Raw genomic sequence first — 21,301 nt, 5'->3', positions numbered from 1 at the left:
AATTTTAACTTTCAAATAAATGACCGAGACATGACGCGCTTCGACACGCCCAGATTGCGTCACTACACGACATCACGTCGTTTTACGTAAGGCAGGCGCTCCGGTTTCCTGGCGGAGAAGATGGCGGCTCCTGGACCGGGGGAGTATTTCAGCGTCGGGAGCCATGTCTCTTGCCTCACCTGCTTGGGCCAACGTCTGCAAGGAGAAGTAGTCGCATTTGACTACCAGTCCAAGATGTTAACTTTGAGTATCCTTTGTTTGTTTTGAGCTGCGGATGGCTAGCTGGCCTGCCTGGCTGCACAGGCCTGTAGGGTAACCGAAAATATGTCAAATAGTGATCCGCGCAGGCGTAATTGGTGGTAGCTGAGTAGCATATCTTTAAGCATTTTTAAATATTTTCATCTTAGAGTTAGTTACCCGCCCGTATAGTAGTTGTTGGTGTTGAGGGGCCATTTAGTGGCTTCTCGTCATTTGCTAGGGAGTACATGTGTTGTGAATCTACTCATTGTATTGCCAGACCTCAACCGGATCACTATCTGGCAACGGACCCCGTAAGGCATCATGGCTGTGAGCTCTCAACAGGCACAGACCATTGCTAGTTAGCAAGCTAACTGACATTCACCGCCCCTCGTCGTGTGGCTCGTGAACACACCTTTATCTCCAGTAGTTTACGATACCATGATTTGGAAATGCTAACGGCTATATTAAAAAGCAAGGGATGAATGGACAACGGGAACCGTCCACGCTGCAACCAATCCCCTGTTAGCTCGGCTAACATGCTATGATTCGGTCAGCCACACACTGACGCTACGAGCTCATTTAACAGAATTGGCATTCACGGGCGTGAACGATAGTATCGCCCGGTTCTGATTAAAATATTTTAATTTAAACAAAGCTAATCACCAAATTCAATATGATTCAGATGGCACTGGCATCATGTGTCCATTGTAATTAACGCCAGCTCGCCGGTGAACGGGTCTACACCCATTCATGGGATGTGTGCATTTAAACATCTTTTAAGGGGCGCATGTTGGACCACCCCATGTGTTAAATTGACTTTGAGGTTTCATATTAGATTGCCATGATGTGGACAGGGATACCTAATGAATGAACTGAATACAACGTGGGGGTTTGACAGTTTGCATCACAGGCCTCAGTTGTAGTTTGAACCCTTTGGCACTTTATCATAGATTGTGTTTCGATTTGCTTTCTCGTAACAATTCAGTGCACTGGAAGAGCTTGAGCATTTTCGCAATGATGTCATTGTCTCATATTCAATAGTTTATAATGAAATGAAAACGTGATCAATTTGAACATTAAATTATGCTTGACATTGAGAATCTGACATGTTAAGCTCAAAGTCGATTGCCATTTCTTTCTTCATAATTGATCAAATCGTGTGTGCGTGTGTGTTCTTTTAGAATCCAATAAGTTAAGGGGAAAAAGGATGTATATGATCTGTTGGTCAGCAATAAAATGACCGGTCAATGCATAGAGGCCCTGGACTTTCAGTGTTTCAGAATAACTTAATAGTTTATATAAACATAAATTGCAAAAATACTTTTTGTTTCCACACACATCCTTAAGAATATTGCCCATAATTTGTATTCGTTAAAATAGACTTTAGCCAACATGAAATCAAAGATCAAGAAGTCATGGATTATTGCATTTATTAAATTGTAGAATAAGTCAGGATTTTCAGTTGGTAAGGCTGCCATTGGATCATTGTTAGCGTTGTGGGGAACATTACCAACAAGCATTCATTTATTCATTGAGACTACAGGTGGCAGCGACGCCTTTGGTGCTAGCATTCTGTAACTGGCACTGCCCTTCACTGTCCGTCAGTCAGTCACAGTTCTCTGTATTGCAAGTTTCATTGTGCAGTCTAATGTGTTCAGGTTCATATAGGGTCAGCTTTCAGAAAAACATTGAGGTGTCATGAGGTTGTTTGCCTTGACTTGAGTTCTTTTACAGAATGTGCTTCCTCCAGCGGTAAGCCAAACCTCAACGACGTCATCCTGATCAACTTAGCCTATGTTTCTGATGTGGACATAATAAATGACCGCACTGAGACTCCACCTCCACTAGCATCACTGAATGTTAGCAAGGTGAGTCCCATCAACTTTATTTCCATTTTTGACACAAGTTGCTTGCTTTGTGCTCCCACTGGTGAAGAGTGTGATAGGAATGGTGAATAGGAGTACTAAAGAAATAATCAGATCCACTCCAAGTCTGAGATTTTGTCTGAGTTGTGACTTGATTCTGAAAGACGGTGCCTTACAAAGGCTGCTCCTTCATACGATTGAAGTTCAGGTTTGAGCCTCAGTCTCTCCTGAAAAGAGAAAAAAAAGGTGGTTTTACCTCAGAGAAAAATTATTAATTCAGGGCATTTCATTAAAAATGTCTTGTCAGTTGCCTCCAAATTAAGCTGTATTCTTCATTGCTTCCTGAGAAAACTGTAAAATGAGAGTGGCTTTGTCAGCCTGCTAACTGATAAATGTCCTAAAACTGGCACAGTTTAACATTAACAGCAGAATCAAAATGAATGAATGAATGAATGAATGAATGAATGTATGTATGTATGTATATTAAGCCCTGCGAGAACCTGTTTAAGACAATGATGGGGTTTTGAATCGATAAAGATCAGTAAATAAATGTCATTCAAGAGTTCAACAAATGAAGTGAAAAAGAATGCGAGCAATAACCGTTATTGAAGCGTTATTGAAGTTTTTTGCAGTAAAAAAATAAGCTCTGAATGTTCATTAACGTTTTCTTCTCTTCAACTCTTCACAGCTTGCCAATCGAGCACGGTCAGAAAAGGAGGACAAGCTGTCCCAAGCCTATGCAATCAGTGCTGGGGTTTCTGTGGAGGGCCAACAGCTATTCCAGACTATTCACAAAACGTAAGGCCTTAATGATATTTAGTAGGATCAAGCAGATAGTCACAAAGCCAAATCAAACTCTTATAGTTTTGATGATCATAGTGTCAGGCAATTGGATCAGATGAGGGTGACGTTGCAAGTACCTTATGCCAACTACATCACATAATAGGGCTTCTTACTGTGATCCTAAACAACCCATGGAAAACCTAATTGAAATCTGATACATTCTTTTGTTTTCAGGACACCTGGTCTGAAAGAGGCCCATGGGCATTTTAAACACCAATAAAAAACAAGACCGTCTAAAAATTGTCCAAAATGTAGTGATCCCCAAAACAGCACTAAAAAGAGCAGCAATACACGTTTGTACACAACACAATGGGATCTCAGCAATAGTTTCTCTTTTGTTCTGTATTATCTCTCATAACCTATTTCTACTTCAGTCCGAGGTCACACCACAGTTTCATGAGTCTTACTTTTCATAAATCCGTAAGATCAGTCTGAAGTGTTATCTGCATAGATTTTGAGTTAATTCAGATATTTCAGGATCTTAAAATCCTAGTTGTCCCTAGGCTTTAAAATGTGATAAACACATTAGAAAGGTTTGGAAGAAATTTCTATTTCCTTTTCCTAATGACAGTACGTTGTGAAATAATTCAACTCCTGTCATGTCATTTGTATCATTAAACACCAAAAGCCTAATATTACAGTTTGGTATATGCTTCTACCCAACAGTGTAAAAAAAAAAGAAAAAAAAAAAGTTACTGGTTCAGAGAGCCACCTGTCTTGATTAGGTGTTAACTTCTCTTTGCAGCATCAAAGACTGTAAATGGCAGGAGAAGAACATTATTGTGATGGACGATGTCGTAATCTCACCGCCTTACCAGGTTGAGAACTGCAAAGGCAAAGAGGGAAGCGCTTTAAGTCATGTACGCAAAATAGTAAGTGAACTTCTGTACTATCTTTAACTTGTACTGCATCACTTGTTTTCTTTCTTTCTCGATTAATCATTGCAACTACTATTACTTTCATTGTCGATTTGTCTGGCGATTATTTTCTTGATTAATCGATTTTTTTATTTGTTCCAGAATATGTTGAGAAATGATTTTTTTTCATGATTTTCACATTCAAAAAACTGAAAAATCAGAAACTTGTTTAGTGATCGTTTAACTACTACATCAAGTGGCATATAGAAATCTTGTCATCACTTGGAGGCTGTAGAAAGGTTGAATTTAATTTGATCTGCTGCTGTGTGACTGTCTGCTGATGGAGATTCACCATCATACCAGCAATTCCTTCACCCTATATTTGCCACGTAACAACAAAAGGTCACCAGGTCCTGTAACAGCTGCGTGAGTGTGTAGGGTCTTAAACTCCACCATATGCTTCTGGCTTTTTAAATTCACCCAATCTGTTTAGCATTTTAAGTTTTGAATTTTTAATTGGCTAGTTTGGGCATTAAAAGCATGTGTGTTTCCTGCTATCCCAGGTGGCCGTGCTTGAAGTCAGTACACAATAATAATTTTTATTATTGACCATGTTTGCTGGTGTCTTTAAAAATGACAGCTTTGTGTGTGAACACAACAAACTAAAACCAACAGTGTTTGGCTTTTTGCCCCCCAAAAAGACACATTTCAGATCTAGACCCCAATTGTGAAACTAGAATTTTAGAATTTTTAGGTCACAGTGCTTTATAATGTAGTTTTTTTGGTCCATTTCCAGTAGAGAAAATGGGATTTGTGCTGTTAATTTTTCACCTGTGTAATGGGACTACACATAAAAACAAGCCAGTAGCTAAATTAAGTAGATTGATCGATTTTGTTTCTCATTTTTAAATCATCTGAAGCAACTTTTTTGCACTTAATGCATACACTGCTATAACGGTGTTTTCTTTGTAAATATCCTCGATAATCACTGAAAAACTATATTTTGAATTTTCTATATTTTAAAACTCAGTGTTCTGCATTACGTTATACTTTGTTGCTCTGTGCACACATTTCACAATTTGGTCCCCCAGCCGTTAACGTGGATTCTTGTTTAGATGTAGGAGTTTTGATTTTTGTCAGAGTAACTGTCTGATAATTCAGTCTGATAATTCCCAACTGTTTTCCTCCAGGTTGAGAAACATTTTAGAGACTTGGAAAGTCAGAAGTCCATGCAACGTTCACAAGCACAGCAAACACAGAAGGACTCCACTTTATCTTCTTGAGTTGGCAGTGTGGGTCGTTTTGGGGAAGGCGACACAGGTGGTTTTGTTCCCACTGCCAGACGAAGTCGGCATTCCTTGTCCTCAGTCTGAGACCACAAGGAGGAGTGCTGAGGGCCATGGATCCAGAAGATCAAAATACCATTTAATGAAAAAGACAAAAAAGAAAGAAGAAAGATTAAATCTTAAATTAGACTTTATAAAGAATAATTTAAACATGAACCATAAAGCAACCATAGTTTCCTTAACTAACTTGTCTCATTCTGCCCTACTCCTCCCCTCCTCTCCCTTAAGCCTTTTTTTTTTCTTCCACCCTTCTTCAGTTCCATTTCAGAAAAAACTAGATCAGTCAGAAAGGCTTGTTAGCTTTATTTTCTGTCATTGTTTCCTTTTTTGCTGTACCATGTTCTATTGTCTGTATTTTCTGTATTTTAAAACAAAATGTGACTTGAAATGCCACACTTTAAAGGACATTTTCTAAAATAAAAGTAACAAAAATTCTGACTGTAATACTGTAATTTTAACAAGTTTTTGAAGTGCTGGGGTCACCAACATCTTTGTGGAAAGTCGACTGGCGATTGTTGACTGGGTAATATTTTGAAGGACAGTGTTCGGGTTTCTTTACAGGGATTTTTAAATAGCTAATCTGTGAGGCAGCTCTTTGGTGTCTAAGGGATAGACACCATTGCTCTATAAGAATCCATCATATTTAAAAGCTTAAGCCTCTGGTTTAAAGCTGCTTTGTATTTAATATGTCCTTTGGGTGACAAGGCAGTTGAGTAATTGTATAAAATAATTAAAATATAGTAAATGAGGTACATGAGGTACATGAGGTACATGAGGTAAAGGATGCTTTTCAGTGGGAGTGAACACCCAGAAGTACATCACTGGGCTTCAAGCTGCAGTGTCCCAATTACTGCTGCACGTGATTTTCCCCACAGTAGCTGGACATGAAGGTGGGGCTGCTCAGACTTCTATGTTCCACCATCAGCATCTAGACTCGGCAGCAACAGCAACTTACTTTGTCTTACTGTACTGTGATTACTCAACATTGGAATCATCAATATCTTAAGTAATATCACACCAAATTAGCCGTAGTTTAAAGCAGTGAAGATGAATTCATGAAGTTATTACAGACCAGTGCCAAGCGGATTATAATAGAATTGGAAAATCAAAAATAATTTTAGAACAAGATTAATGCTAAGGACATAACAAACCACAACCAGGTCAAGAATTGTGTATGTATGCCTTTTATTTTCAACAAGTCAGGAGAAACAGGAAAAGCACAGGAGATTTTATTTGCAACAGCTTTGAACCAGACAAGATACTCGGATTAAAAAAACAACAATTCAGTATCTTGTGCTGTTATTTCATACAAAATATGAACCCTATATACTTAACGAAAACCTACATAGACCTATGTGAATACAGCAATTATAAGCAATGCAACAAATAAGTGTTTATTTGGAACAGAAGTAATCTGATTTTATTAGCAGTGTCACAAACTAAATTTCCCTTTAATAGTCAAATATTTGAACCATAAATTTAAGACTAAGTTTTGCAACAAAACATTTCTCCTGCAGCTTTACAGTACAGTCAGTCACATTTCAAAGCATAACAGACAACATGTCAACATGCATCCAAATAAATTATGAAATTGCAAAAAGGAAAGCTTGGATTTTTATTTTTCTTGCAATACTTTACCATCAGGTGGGTAAAAACAATCATTGTGGCTTACATCCACCCATCTCCGCTTGGAGAGTTTGAATCCTGAGGAGTCACAGCAACTTTGAGTGCAAAGTCAGGGAGTGACAAAGAGTAAAGGCCAACAATCTCATCCTGTGCATGTGAGCACAACTGTTAGTTCAAGTCGTTTGTGAGAACCTCGGGTCTCAGCCGTCGGTAGCCAGGATCAGTGCAGCGCCAAAGATGCCCACATTGTGTCCAATCAGCTTCATCTGGTTCCAAAACTCCACCTTGCGAGTGTGGTGCCAGTATCCCAGGTTACCGTCAATAAGCAGGACCACCAGAGGAAGCACAGTGGCCAGGATCTGAGCGGCCAGACGGATGTAGCAGCCAGAGAGGAAGGCCAGAGCCAGCACCCCAAACAGCACCCCCAGCAGCATCAGAGTGATCTCTCCTCCAGTGATGTGGTTCAGATAGGCAAGCTTGTCTTCTTTGCTGTGTTGCAGGGAGTACACCTAGTGGGAGGAGAGTGGTACTACAATATGTTAATTGATACTAAAAACAGGCTTGTGTCAATACTGGCTTTAGATAAGTATCTTGCTCATTTAAATAATTATCTGCACTGTAAAAGCAGCTAATTCATACTAGTTTATGTGTCTTAATTTGTAATTTGATTATCTATGATAGAACTTTGCTCTAAAAATTCATTAAACACTGATATTAATGGTCTGGCTAATCATTGCACTATGTTAAATATATTTGAACTACTTATTTTAACTGAGTTTCCGTCAGTTAAAATAAAATGTGTCCTGTAAATGCTATGCTCTTGTTAAGGAAACGTTGGTCTCATTTAGGCTGCCAGTATGTTAATGTGGTCAAATACATTTAAATACTGATTTGGATCTTACCATGCAAATGAGATAGACTCCCAGAAAAACCTGCCCTGTCGACTGCAGGGATCTGCTGCGAGCTTTCTGTCTGTACACCTCCCCTGCTCCGCTGGCCAGAACCAGAAATCCTCCAATAATAGCCAAAGCTCTGGAATACATTCGTACCTGAAAGGAAGCACAAATCAAACTGTAGCAACCTGAGAAAAGTTTCTACTGCAGTGTCTTTCACTGATAAATCTACAGTCACTCCTGTAGTGGTGAACTAGAATTCAAATGGTCTCATCATGTGTGACACAGATGTGTGTTAGATTAGAAATTTAACGCTGATGTAGGTCACCTTGACTTGTGCTCTGAAACCTGGTATATTACAGACGATGTCGTCATTTAACCTTTATCTAACAATGAACAGTTTTTGACTACGATAGACTGAACAGGAATAGGTCTTTTATCTTCTGCCCTGATAACTCAACTTTCATTTTTGTTTCTATTTATATTCCTGTTTTTTCTCTAGAATTTATTTGAATCTATTTGCTCTTCTTATTTGCTCTTCCTTTGCACCAACAACAAGAACAATTCCTCATATTGTGTAAGCTATATCTGGCAATTTCTGATTCTAAATACAACTTGATTATAGCCTTTTCACAAAGTAACAGATAAAGTAAAGGGGAAATTCTACTGGTCTTATTTAACAATATAAGGAAACATAATCTGTAGGGAAGTCTGGTGAAAAAGGACTATGATTGTTCTGTGTCATCACAGGAAGGCGACTCACCTTCAGCCAGTCACTGTAGTGCACCTGCTCTCCAACATATGATGCATACGTGCTGATAGCGAGCTGAACTGCAGAAGCCAATGCAAACCACCTCCTCTTCACTCCAAATGACATGAAGCTGGCAGAGATCACTGCAGCCCCCATATCCACATATAGATATGGTACATGGATGTCTGGCTTCCTGGAGATGACAGTGAATACATTGAAGACAAAACCATAAAGACAAGTAGTGTGTGATGGATGAATGAGTTGTTTGTACAACAGGTTTGTGCAACAACATAGAAGCTAAAGTTTGCAGTTGTTCCACCTATTTGAGGCTAGAGAGACAGATGTTTGCCCTCACTGCAGACTGATGTGGTTACAGAGTTAATTCAGAGGGGTGTGGTTGTCCACAGAAGACCAACTCACTGTGGACTAAACCAATACACACCCAGTGTACGAGTGATTAAAACTACGATTGCACAAGGAAAATTACTGACTACCCGACAGATAATTACAGACCGGGCAAAAATACAAGTTGCCTTAAATTCAAACTAGTCCTCATGGCACCAGCCTCACTAAAGCTGATGGAAACTACTACCTCCTTTAGATTTCAACTATCAACATGAAATGTACAAATACATCAGCAGGGACGAAGTATTTGTCCAGCGATAATCTGCTGTGCTATTACAACTCAAATTAACTTGCACTACTTTTCATTCTGAGGAAAGTTAATCTGCAGTTAGCCTGCTAGCCTACATTAGCTCCATAGCAACGTTTTATTACCTTTTTGAATCCGCTCGCTCAGCAAACAGCATCAACATACAGAAGCAGTTCCAAAACCCGAACCGGGTCAAAATAAACGCTCCTAACTGGCTGATAAACTTGAAAACCTGCTTCCTATCGGGAGCCGCCATGATTGTTGCTCAGCGCTCACCTACACAACGGCGATGCCGGAAATACTGGATAAACATCCGGTCAGAAATTCCTACACCTGTCAAAATAAAAGAACGTGTCTCTTCCCGTGATCTTGGTTAGTCGTTTTTTTTTTCATTTTTTTAATAAACACTAATGTGAAACTCTTATTTTGAAAATCAAAATGCTCCTCGTGATGTGCAAGGGCGGTCGACGCGCTCTCCTATGAACTGATAGTTTGAAAGTGGTGCGACAAAAAGTTCGACACCGCCATCTACAGGACAAAGCTGACACTTACAAGTCATCGAAAACAGAAAGAGTCTGGCTGCAATATTGACTCAGGTTTTTAGCCTGGCAGTTATTCATTTCAACTATAAAACTAGCAACAAGGAACTATTTAAACTAGGAATTAATTGGTTGCAAATAAGGATTTTGTATTTATTAATTTTATTAATTAATCTATTAATTCTGTAAGAGAACAGAAAAAAGTCCCTGGCCAGAGTGATTGCCAGGAGTATATTCTCAAAAACACACACAAATGTTTTTGATTGGAAGCAACACATTTTTCTTCTACATTTTCTATATAGTTTATTGTTTTTAAACCCCTTATAGTCCCTAAACTAATGTGATGTCCTCCAGTCTTCAGAGGCCGCTACAGCCCTACGTCATACAGCCCAAGGACACATTTGAACCAACATGACATGACCATGGACACGTACATCATGTAAACATCCACATGGTGGGAACAATAACAGTTGACCCACTAATCATTTATTAAATTCAACACCAATATTTACTGAAAGTATAGATGTAATGGTACAGGAGTTAATTTTTCATCAGGTGCTCAGTGACACACCTGCTCTTCTGTGTAATGATCAGTAGCACTGATCACCCCACTGCTGCTAATCCACAGTGACGTGTATGAGGTTAATCTTGAGGAGATGAGACTAACCTAGATCGGGAAAATGGCTTACTGTGATTCCTGCTCAAAGTTTAGTCACGGATCAGTAGTCTGTTTGTCACATCTCCACTGAGATGTCTGGTCTGGACAGAACTTCACTTTTGATGATGAACGTTCTTTACTCTAGACTGAGCTGCTTCACCTACATTATCATCATAAACTGTGGGGTCTTGGCTGATATGTGACAAACTATGGTGATGAAGTCAATCCTTTGTTCATAGACAAAAACACACACACTTTTTAATCCGATACTTGGTATTGAATTTAAACACTTATAACAAGTTATAAAGAGATTATTGAATGTATCAATGCAGTTGTATTACTGGGAACAAAACTGTGTATGTAAGCAGCCAAAAACCAAAACACAACTTAAATTATGAAAACCAAATCAATGTACCCTCAACAATTTCATTCATTTTAAACGGCTTTGTTGATTAGATTGACATTGGAGGACGCAACTGATTTGCTAGACTGAAAGATCTAAGTATATAATCAAATAAGTGATGAAGACTTGGCCTCTTTCCTCTTGGCACAAGTTTCTGTACTCACGACGTAAATCATTATACACCAACAATGAACCCAACTCTAAAACTGACTTGAGAGCTAATAAATACATTTCATATTAACTTTAAAAGGCATATCATTGCAAAGTCAAACAACAGATCTATATGGATCTGTGCATTCCTTCCTTTCTTCCTCCTTCCTGTTCACAGGGTTATGGCACCTGATTGTTTAATCTCATCACTGGGGATTGGTGACATCAGGCTCAATCCTGCGCCGTCCCGCAACCAGGGATCAACTGGGATGAAGAGCACTGGGACAGCACAGATCAGTCAGTGTGAAGAAGCAACCAGACAAAGGGAAGGTGTACAGTCGATGAGCTCTTACGAGCCAAAACATTTCTCTGATTGCTGAGGGTCCTGTCATTCAACAGGTAAAGACTTTTATCTCTGCTGGATTTATATGTATTTGATAAAAATAGTATTTTATTTTGGCACTTTAATATTTGAATCCAAATGTGAATAAGATGAACCTAAAGATACTATAAACATAGCACTTTCATTGGAGTTATTGTGATCATTAAAAACAAGGATCTTGATCTCTTCTTACAGCCAGGATGGCTCGGGATATGTCAGACAAGGAAATCCTGAAAATGGAGCTGGAGCAACTGAAGAAGGAAGTTAACACACCTAGAACACCAGTAAGTATTTCATATTGCCTTGCCATCAGTTGTGAGAAACCTGTTCAATGTTATTTTTTAATTTTAGGCACCAAAAACCTCTTGTATGAAAACCATTGCCGTGGCTGTAAAAGGTGCTTTCATGTGTTTCCTCTGAACCACAGGTGGCTGCAAACTGTGCAGAGACCATTGCTTTTGTTGAGGAGCGGCTACCAAATGATCCGCTGATTAAGGGCGTCCCAGATGACAAGAACCCCTACAAGGGAGACAAGGGAGGCTGTATAGTAACATAGCACACGTGCATACAGGGAAAAGTCATAGTGTTTTTTTTATTGGAGCCAATTACTTTACATTACTGTAATACTCCTGTAGAATTATTGTGTACAAAAATGTCAAGTAGAAAGACAAATAAGATGAGCAATGCTGTTACCACCAGGAGTGAGAAACACTATTCCAATCATTGAATCACTGTATGTACTGTATCTGTTGATAAGAAAGCTTTGTTAATTTGTAAGTAAAGGCAAATAGCTGTACAGAGCTTTGACCTGGCCTGGCTGATTATTGAAGTTTCCTCTTTATTGCACCATTATCTCACTTTATTATATGGAGGGATAGCTGTACTTGTTCAGCATAAAACAACGAAAACACTCACCTTTCCTAGAGTCAGAGGAGTCATGCAGCTACTGCTTAGTGTAATTCTTAATAGGATTTTAAACAGGACCACTGACACAGAGCTGCTTCCTGTATTAAAGTCTTTAAGCTCATTCCCTCAGCTCCAATCCTGCTAGCCGTTTCAAGCTCTGCATCCAGTTAGTGTCATTTTTATTGCAGGCAACAGCAAATGCACTGTATTTGTTTAGCATGTGCAATATAGGTGCTGGTGTGAATTTATCCTTTAACTGTAATAATATACTGTAAACAAAGTCTAATGGAAATTCATGCATCAAAGGTTTGAGTCCAATGACCACAGGCAGAGCATGATATCAGCATCAATATAAACCTTGACCTCTTTCCAGGAATAGAGACCCACCTATGGACACGTATCATGTTTTTATATCAGTGTTTTACAGTGGTGTTCTAGCTTTGGGCTTTAGGCAGAGGTCAAAACAACCTGTAAACTCTGACCTCCCATTAGCGTCAGTGAGCTGCCGAGTACAGATTAGACATTAGAGTGCAGTACTCTTCTACCGACATGCAGCACACTCTGTGACATCATATGCTGTATTAACACAGGATCCGTGCAACCATTCTGTGTGATTATTGCAAAAATAACAATTCTCAAATGATTAAAAATGTAAACATTTGAATTATGACAATAACACTGGTCATGTAAATAGCAGTTATTTAATTCAAATGTCCCTGTGGTGGAGATTGGATTATATTCTGTAAAAAGCTACTATTAATACAGTAGTTAAGGGCTGTATTTCATTCAGGAATAATATAACCATGTTACGGGCTAAACTGAATGAAGTGTAATAATTAAAATGATATTATTATTCATTGTATTACATTTTAGTCTTTAAAAAAATGCATATAAAGATCAACGTGAGTGTTTGTACGTACATACGTCATTGTCTGGGGCAGTAGATTAAAACTATAGCTCAAAGTCAACTGTATTACAACTGAAGTGCAAAGTCTGCAGATAGAAAAGCAGCGTGTTTAGAAAACTGTGATCACACAGATCACAAAACCTGGGATTTCTTGTCTCTTATGCACTTGCAGAGGAAACACACTGTGAATACGGTTAATCATTTCTTCCGGTGTGATTTTAATACTGTGACCGATATCCCTGTTGTCATCATTTATTTCATCTTTGGAAGTGTCCCAAAGGACGTCAACCCTGTTGTCAAATCAGAAATTGCGAAACTCTGAGATTTCATTCAGTTTTATTTCTGTTGTAAAAACATAAAACTGGACAGTGTTGTGATATAGCCTTTATCTTAATTGTCTTATCTTAAATGTAGATATACATATCTAATCTACTGGGTTCCTATTAGGTAATCGGAATGACTGGATATTCCAACTACCTCCAGGTATTCTTCTTACATATGTTCCTTATATTATTTGTATAGTACATAATATATTTGCACTTTAAAAATAATCAAAAGGATTGAATGTTAAATACAGTATCTCATGTAAATATAAATCAGTGGAATTCATTTAGTGACATAAAATCCACCGGTTTCAACTGTTACGGCACCAAAGTACTAGGGGATGAGAGGGAGTCACAATACATGTGAAAACATGAGAATCTGAGGTAACAAAAAGAAAATTGTACCTTTAGTATATTCCAAAGAACAACAAAAAAGTACGCTTGTGGAGGAAGCTGTTTGACTATGAAGCGTTGTGAGCAAGGTGACTGAAACACTTTCCTCTGTTGTACAGCACAACAGTCAGGTTAATCCACTTTGCCTGATGAGGTTGAGTGACGTCAGGTGTGCATTCAGCTGAGGAGGTGCACAAAAGAAACACAGCACACAAGAATCCCACACATCACATTAATGCCTTGACATATACACAGACACAGTCATTTTTGTGCATCCATCAGCTGACACACTGTTATTGTGATTTATGCTCAGCCATAACAAGAGAAACTGGGTCTTTTCACCACTTTATCTTTATTATCGCTCCGAACACGAGGAGAGCTGCGTATCAAAGTCCTTCCTCTACCTTTGACACTGGACGTAATAAAAGGAGCCTCATGAGGACAGCGATGTTCAGAAGCGCAGTTGCTGCAAACACTGTGCAACACACCAGTGCAACAGAGTGATCGATCATCTCCACAATGTGGCTCTTGATTTTCTTAGTCTGGCTGGTTATATGGGCCGGCGGCACATACTGGTATCTGTTTGGGAAACCGAGCCCCTTCACACTGGAGTCGGTGAGACCTCCTGGACCTCGTGAGTTTGATCAGAAGAATCGGGACAAAGTCATCAAACAAGGTAAAATGGCTGCAGTCGTGTGTGCATTGCTTCTCACTGACTGAGCAATGTGACGTGATTTCATCCATACTGCTGCTTTATCCCTGCTCCAGCACACTTCAAATAAACAGGTCGTTATTAGGCTTTCTTCTTTATCATAACAAAAACAACAAAAGGGAAGTGATGGAGAACATGAGAAAAAATATGTTAACAAGAATAAAGAATAACAAAGCAGAGTTTTAGAACAAGTGTTTGAAAATGAAAAGCTTAATTGATCAGATCCTCTTCCTCCTTTCCCTCTTTCCAGATTAGGGGTGGGAATCACAATAACATAATGCGATACCATACACGATACATGGTCCACGATACCAATAATATCACAAAACAGCAATTCTGTGAAAATCGATATATTGCAAGACAGTCGTATATCGAGACATCACAATATCTGTCTAACTGAAGAAAACAAAACTTCCATGAAAAGTTAAAAGAGCAGGATTTCTCTATTTATTCATTTAATAGAGAACAAAGTGCATTACGTCTGTTCATTGAATTTATCAAAGCTATGTAATATAGGAGGCTGTGAGATGATGATGTCAGCAGTACTATTCATTAATGAATAAAATATAATAGTGACTGTGGCTGTTCTGGGCTTCCGTAGAATAGTAGCTGCCTTTTCAGTTTTCATAAGTGGTATTTATATTAGACATTATTGGAGATGGCAGACGTTAAAGAACTCATGTCAGCAACTCCAAGTGGAGCTGTGGTGTGTGAACATACTGTAAAATATGTGATGATAAAACTGTTAACAAATAAAGTATGAGTTGGGAGTTTTCTCATATTGTGATATTTTCAAGAAGTTGTATTTGAAGGTCATTTAGGACGGTAAAACCTTTGTGAATAAAGCCACAGTTAAGCAAAGGCACATAAAATACAAACTCTGAAATATGTCAGAGGATTTTACAAGCTGCTGAGCTGAGTTTTATCTAAACTTCCTATCTGCTGTGCCATAACTCAGAGTTTAGATTAGCATGAAAGCGGTAAATGTTCATTCATGTGTGTTTTTATCTTCATTAGATTATGACCATGATGATTATTTTTGCAGCTTAATCTAATGTTTTACTGCCGACATGATAACACCGGAATTAGTAATGCATAGCAGCTCTTGTAGGAGAGGTGTGCAGTGCAACCTTCAGACCTGTAACTCAAAAAGAAAAAAATGTTTAAATCAGTTTTGTGTGTCCTTCCCAGGTTTCACTCAGGACAAAGTGCCTCAGAATCTGGATGTCATTGTCGTTGGTAGTGGTATTGGTGGACTGACCGCTGGAGCCACACTGGCCAAAGCAGGGAAGAGAGTCCTGGTGCTGGAGCAGCATGACCAGGCGGGAGGCTGCTGCCACACCTATGTCGAGAAAGGCTTTGAATTCGATGTTGGTAAGAAGACATGTGATGAACTTTATCTACCTTCTAGAGGAATCTAACTATATGAACATTTCATAAATGAATTGAATACACTGTCCACCAATCTGACAATAAAAGGAAAAGAAACAAACCAAAAAAAGGACGAAAATTAAACTGTTTGAATAGGTTTAAATTGATCACTATTCAAAATATTGAGTTTGCAAAAAGTCTATAAGTTTGTCATACATGCATATACGACAAGCTATACTATGACTTTTTTGACTGATTTTGGACCACATGCTATACTATGACTTTTTTAGGTGATGTTGGACAACATGCTATACTATGACTTTTTTGACTGATTTTGGACCACAGCAGCACTGACACCACGCTGGCAATATGACCTTTCAGATTAGACATCTGGAAAACACTAAAAACTGTTATGAACTACTAATAATTCTATAATCTACTACATTGTCTAATAAACATTTTTGAATGAATTTGAATGGGTCATTTTCAGCTCTGTCTTTTTCTACTGCACATTACTGTTACTGTCAAAAATGATCTGGCTGGTGATTCATCCTCTCTCACCTCAAATGTCTGGTCTTCAGAACAGACCGAGTCCAGTGAAACTACTGCGCCACTGACAAAGACAACATTTGGACCATAGTGAGAGACTCCACCCTTTGCCTTCTCCTTTATTCTACAAAGAAAGCTGCCAATCCAAACCTGTGACACCACGCAAACCCAAAGGAACAGTACTGAAATCATCAAATGTTGTAGTTTATTAAATCAGACGAGAAAAGACGTCAAGAGAGAAGGGTGTCAAATAGAAAAGTTGCCCATTTCCAGTTTACACATTTGTCTTTAACATGTCAGGAAATGGGTAAAATCAAAAACACCACGGTCCCAAAGAATCACTTTAATATCTGAGAAAGAAACTAGTCACTAGTGAGATTTAACTACTGTATCAATCACCAAAACCGATTATTTATATGTATATTATTGATGACAAATTGTGTTATTGTGATTGATAAGACACTGTAATGCAATATGATGCAATTTTAACAGTTTATTGACTAATATTTGTGGCTCTAAAAGAAAGAAAATAAGTAGAGATGCCACAGATTCACATAACTCACCCTTAACTTTAAGAACAAAAAGCATTGACTAGTTGATGACTAACATTCACAAAATGCGAAGAGAGCATCTGAGTGCTTGTGTGTGTGTGTGTGTGGAATATATAGCTACAGGTGACAGGTGAAGAACTGGTCTACTTGTCATGGCTTGTACTGCCTTAAAGGTACTGGAGCAACAAAACAGGCACTGCCACAGCCACTTTCTCTCTCTAATTACACACACAAAAGAGACTTGGTCTTATTTAAATACTGTTTACCACAATACACATGACAGGAGTTTATGAATACCACTAAGAACAGTGGCTGAAAGAAAGCGTATGAAAGTGTGCCCTCTAAATTACAAGCAGGTCGTACTGCCAAAGTAATACAATGCAAATGTGAATCCAGAACTGTAACCGAATAGTGGACATTTCCAGAGAGTTAAGGAATGAATTAGTGTTTGCACTTGAGTGTTATTGCTTGTCATGATGGGGTAAATTCTAATATTGTCCTTTTTTCTAAGAATAATATACAATAATGTCTTTAGTAATGTAGTAAGAGTTAAATACAGGCAATATAAAAATCATAGGTGTTACTGTATGGGTTGAATTAGCTTCTGCATCTGTTAATGTTTTTTTTTTTTTAATCTTTCTGGTGTTCAGAATAAAGATGAATAAGTATGGCAGACATTTGCGGTGGATTGTGACATTTTTTTGTGCATAGTCAAAAAAAACATTCATCATGCTCGAGACTGACTTTGTCAGGATTTCTCTCATTTTGGTTCTGAAGTTGAAGTCGGAGCACAGAACTGAGCATGATGCAGCCAGCAGTACAGCTCTAAGTGAGTCCAGATGCTCAGGAACTGAGCTCATGTGCAGGGACAGAACAAAAAAGATGTTCCCCTCGTCTTCAAACTATTCTCTGTTGCCCTCATCCATCCTTTCTACCTGCTTCAAAACATGCTAAAAAAAGAAAGAAAAGAGAAGCACTGTGATTACCTATGATTTGGGCACGGAAATGTCATGTTTCCTTTGAGCTGGGATATCATATTTCATCAATACGGAGCAGAACTTTTGGAACAAAGGCAGAAGTGGGAGGAGTGTCTCATAGCTATGATCTACTCTTAAAACTGTTGTGCACTAGACAATAAAAAAAAAACTCTGCACAAGGCACACAAACTCTTCTACATAAGAAGTGACGATCTCTGTAACCAATGCTGCACCAAATTTACAAAAACACCAAGAAAAAACTGTAAATTGCACGAATAAAAAACATTTGTATGGACAAAGCAGGGAGAGGCTGAGTGGGGACTGTGGGGCTGGATTTAGCCGAGAGGAGAGGGTGGAGTCTGACACACTCCTACCTCATGAACTTATGTGTGGCCCCAGGGTGGCAAAAAGTTTGGGTGTCTCTCTCCCTCCCACTGCTGAGGGATGTTTAAGTGGTAGTAGAGGAGAGGTACGAGAGAGCATGGTGGTAGCGGGGCTGGTGGGGGTTAGAAGAAGTGAAAAAAAAAAACCCCGAAGAACTTCAGCAATGCGCAAGACAGGTAGAGACAGGACACAAATGAGAGAGAGTGAGAGAGAGGGAGAGGGAGAGAGAGAGAGCCACGCGTGTTGAAGGGGTGGAAAGTGAAGATGTGGCAGACAAAGAAACAGATGAACAGACACTCAAATTTGACACTGTTTATAAGTTCTATGGCAAAATACAGGAGTTCACATGGTTCAGCAGCTATAAAGTGAGCCTATAAAAAGTGGACACACACAAAAACACACACACACACAGCCTTGTCATATCAAACTAAACTGCTTTCTATTACACATGATAATGTACACAAATTGCTTAGAAATAGTGTACTGTTAAGCGGCTGAGCTCCAGGAAAACTGGAGCAGGAATGCAAACTGAAGAGTGTCTCGACATGTTGAGGGAGAGAGGCAGTGGGCTGAGGAGAGTCCAGTCTCCCTAATAATCTCAGGGGTTACAGGCGTTGTTTGCATGACAGTGGGCCTTTTTGTCATCACGTGGCCTATGGCTCCCAAAGATACTATCCAGAATGTTCCATCCATGGTGAATTTTTCAGGGGATTTAACAAGGGGACGTCGGAAGAATAAAATGTTGTTGCTGAGCCTTACAATAATAACCCAGGTGGCTGTCTGTGCAGCTTGAGCGCAGTCATTAGATTCAGAAGGAAGGGCAGGAAGCTCGAGATCCTGTCCTGAATGTGTGTGGCCACTGTCATTATCAGGTTTAAAGTTAATGAAAAGTTCTCACCTCTGTAACTGGTAGTGGCACGCTGCAGATACATTACCATGACGTTGCACCATCTTTCCATAAAAAACATCCATTTCATGTCAAACCAGACAGAGGAAACCACAACATCGACAGCTGCAAACAGGTGAATTCTACAGGTGGTCTTTTAGCAATTTGATGGGATAAATGCACATTGTTCCTGACACATCGCTCACCCCCTGTGCTACCGCTGTATACACACAAATGCTCCTTTGCCTTTGTAGCAAGAAGACAGAATAAAGGCCTTTCTGCGTGGAGTTGGCATGTTTTCTCCGGGTTCTCCGGTTTCCTCCAGAAAACAGATTGTGGGTGGTTATTTGTCTCCGTGTGGCCCTGTGATGGACTGGCAACCTGTCCAGGGTGTACTGGCCCTCATGTGGAGGATAAAGCGGTAGAAGGTGAGTGAGTTTCTGAGACCAAAGACCAAACAGAGTCAGAATAACACCATCATCAACAACCATAATCACCAGAAATTACGCACTGCGTCTTTAAAAGAGTAGCATTTTAAAGGGCCGTCAAATTCTTCCCTGAGCTGCACAATGTGCTTTAACTAAGACCAGCTGTTTTACATGAAGGCAGATATTTGATGCACTGCAAATATGAGTCATTCCTTTCAGACCTTGCCTCACTTTACCAGCGAGACCACGCTCAGCTCCTCTTTTCTAGTTCTAGATTTATTAAATTTCTCAATGATTTTCTTATCGCTAGAGTCAGACAAATACTTTTTTTTTTACCATTGTTTTATCCCCTGATTCAAGACACTAACAGCAGCATCAGCATCACCTAACACCAGACACTGGGAATACGTGCAAATAAATTGTGTAACAGTGTAAAGTAAGTGCATATTCATCTACCATCACCAAACTAACTCAGTTTTGCCAGAACTGACTGCTCCTGCTTCCATTTCCCCCTCCATTTTGTGGTCAATTCTTAATTTTTTTTTTGTCTCAACACTGTTTCTGTTCCTCCTCTTTGCACTCCGGCCAAGTATACTCCCATTGTTGATGTGGCAGGCCTGGGAAATGAAAAGCTGATACTTCATGTCAGGCAAAGAAGTGCACCTCCTCCTTCTCTTCTTCTTCTTCTTTTTTTTTTTTAAAACTTTTTTTGCTTGTAAACGTGGACAGATAAAAAAAAAAAAGAGGGAGAGATAATTTGGGAAGCAAACACAATGACACCGAATATGAAGTTTAACAAATGGCTAGTGGTGGCAAGTAAAATAAACATGAGCCACAGATAGGCCTGTTCAGTGTTGTTTTATTGTGTATTTAATAAGCTCAGATCACCAAAGGTAGTTCATTTTCATTTCGGTCTGTTAGACTGTGGATCGCTCTGTGGATTTACAAGCAAACACAGATCCTTTACAGTGTTACAGGAGAGAACTGATTTGCTTTCCATCTACATCAACAATCACAAGCCAGGAAAAAAAGCCTTTGTGGCCCTCAGTTCCAAAATCTCCAACATTTCAATGTGTCCAAGGAAAAGGCGGATAATAGATGACAGAGCAAGGTGAGTTTCAGAGCCAGTGAACGAGTTCTCAGTGAGTTTCCATGATGTGATGTGGAGTGAGGGAGCGAGCAGACATCTTGCCTTTCATTCCAAAGCACAGCTGAACACAAACCAGGGAGGGACATGACACTAATCTAAATATGGGCAGCCGGCTGTGTCCAATCATAACTCGAGCATCCATCACCTCCCGCCCACTCCCAACTCGCCCTAAACTCTCTGCTTGTGCTTATTGCAGTTAAACATGTGACGTGGAAAACTTTTGCTGCTGTTTCCTCTGCGTTCTTTTCTCTTCTGCGTGTCTTCCATGGTATTTTTTTTCCTGACAAGCCATTGACAAAGTCTGCATTTTGCACAATAGCTGGACAATTGTCCCTAACCTTATAGACTGTGCAGAACAGAAACCTATCAAATGTGGCATCAAAGTCAGATCTTTTAATCCCAGTGTATCTGGAGCTGCATCCGAGCTGTGACGTGGAACCCTAACCCTGATTGCAGAGCTGCATGTGGGCTGGCCTGACTGAAGCTACATTTAGTGAAATTCTTGTCGAGTGTATCCAGCCTTTAAGGTATTGTCCAGTTGAATCAGTGCACCCCTCCC

General features: G+C 39.4%; 4 protein-coding genes across 4 annotated transcripts; 3 read left to right on the top strand and 1 right to left on the bottom strand.

Moving 5' to 3' along the window:
- The first annotated feature begins 73 nt into the window (after nt 1-73).
- Nucleotides 74-5,595, top strand: lsm12b (LSM12 homolog b). The gene is made up of 5 exons (XM_044014172.1): nt 74-247; nt 1,975-2,108; nt 2,794-2,903; nt 3,694-3,820; nt 4,996-5,595. Exons 1-5 carry the CDS (start codon nt 121-123, stop codon nt 5,086-5,088), a joined length of 591 nt encoding a protein of 196 aa, XP_043870107.1. The 5' UTR covers nt 74-120; the 3' UTR covers nt 5,089-5,595.
- A 769-nt stretch (nt 5,596-6,364) lies between these two features.
- On the bottom strand, nt 6,365-9,372 carry tmem101 (transmembrane protein 101). Its single transcript, XM_044014170.1, has 4 exons — nt 9,199-9,372; nt 8,434-8,614; nt 7,680-7,826; nt 6,365-7,286 (listed from the first exon to the last, which is right to left on the bottom strand). The coding sequence occupies exons 1-4, from the start codon at nt 9,327-9,329 to the stop codon at nt 6,978-6,980; spliced, it is 768 nt and encodes a 255-aa protein (XP_043870105.1). The 5' UTR covers nt 9,330-9,372; the 3' UTR covers nt 6,365-6,977.
- Nucleotides 9,373-11,089: 1,717 nt separating this feature from the next.
- Nucleotides 11,090-12,006, top strand: gngt2b (guanine nucleotide binding protein (G protein), gamma transducing activity polypeptide 2b). Its single transcript, XM_044013334.1, has 3 exons — nt 11,090-11,222; nt 11,401-11,489; nt 11,633-12,006. Exons 2-3 carry the CDS (start codon nt 11,406-11,408, stop codon nt 11,759-11,761), a joined length of 213 nt encoding a protein of 70 aa, XP_043869269.1. The 5' UTR covers nt 11,090-11,222; nt 11,401-11,405; the 3' UTR covers nt 11,762-12,006.
- Nucleotides 12,007-14,048: 2,042 nt separating this feature from the next.
- On the top strand, nt 14,049-15,867 carry si:ch1073-13h15.3 (inactive all-trans-retinol 13,14-reductase). The gene is made up of 2 exons (XM_044014460.1): nt 14,049-14,410; nt 15,638-15,867. Exons 1-2 carry the CDS (start codon nt 14,254-14,256, stop codon nt 15,865-15,867), a joined length of 387 nt encoding a protein of 128 aa, XP_043870395.1. The 5' UTR covers nt 14,049-14,253.
- Nucleotides 15,868-21,301: the final 5,434 nt, after the last annotated feature.

This window comes from Solea senegalensis, linkage group LG18, assembly GCF_019176455.1.
Source record: "Solea senegalensis isolate Sse05_10M linkage group LG18, IFAPA_SoseM_1, whole genome shotgun sequence".
NCBI classification, from domain to species: domain Eukaryota; kingdom Metazoa; phylum Chordata; class Actinopteri; order Pleuronectiformes; family Soleidae; genus Solea; species Solea senegalensis.
Note: the sequence above shows the minus strand (reverse complement) of the source record. Positions and strands in the feature narration are given on the sequence as shown.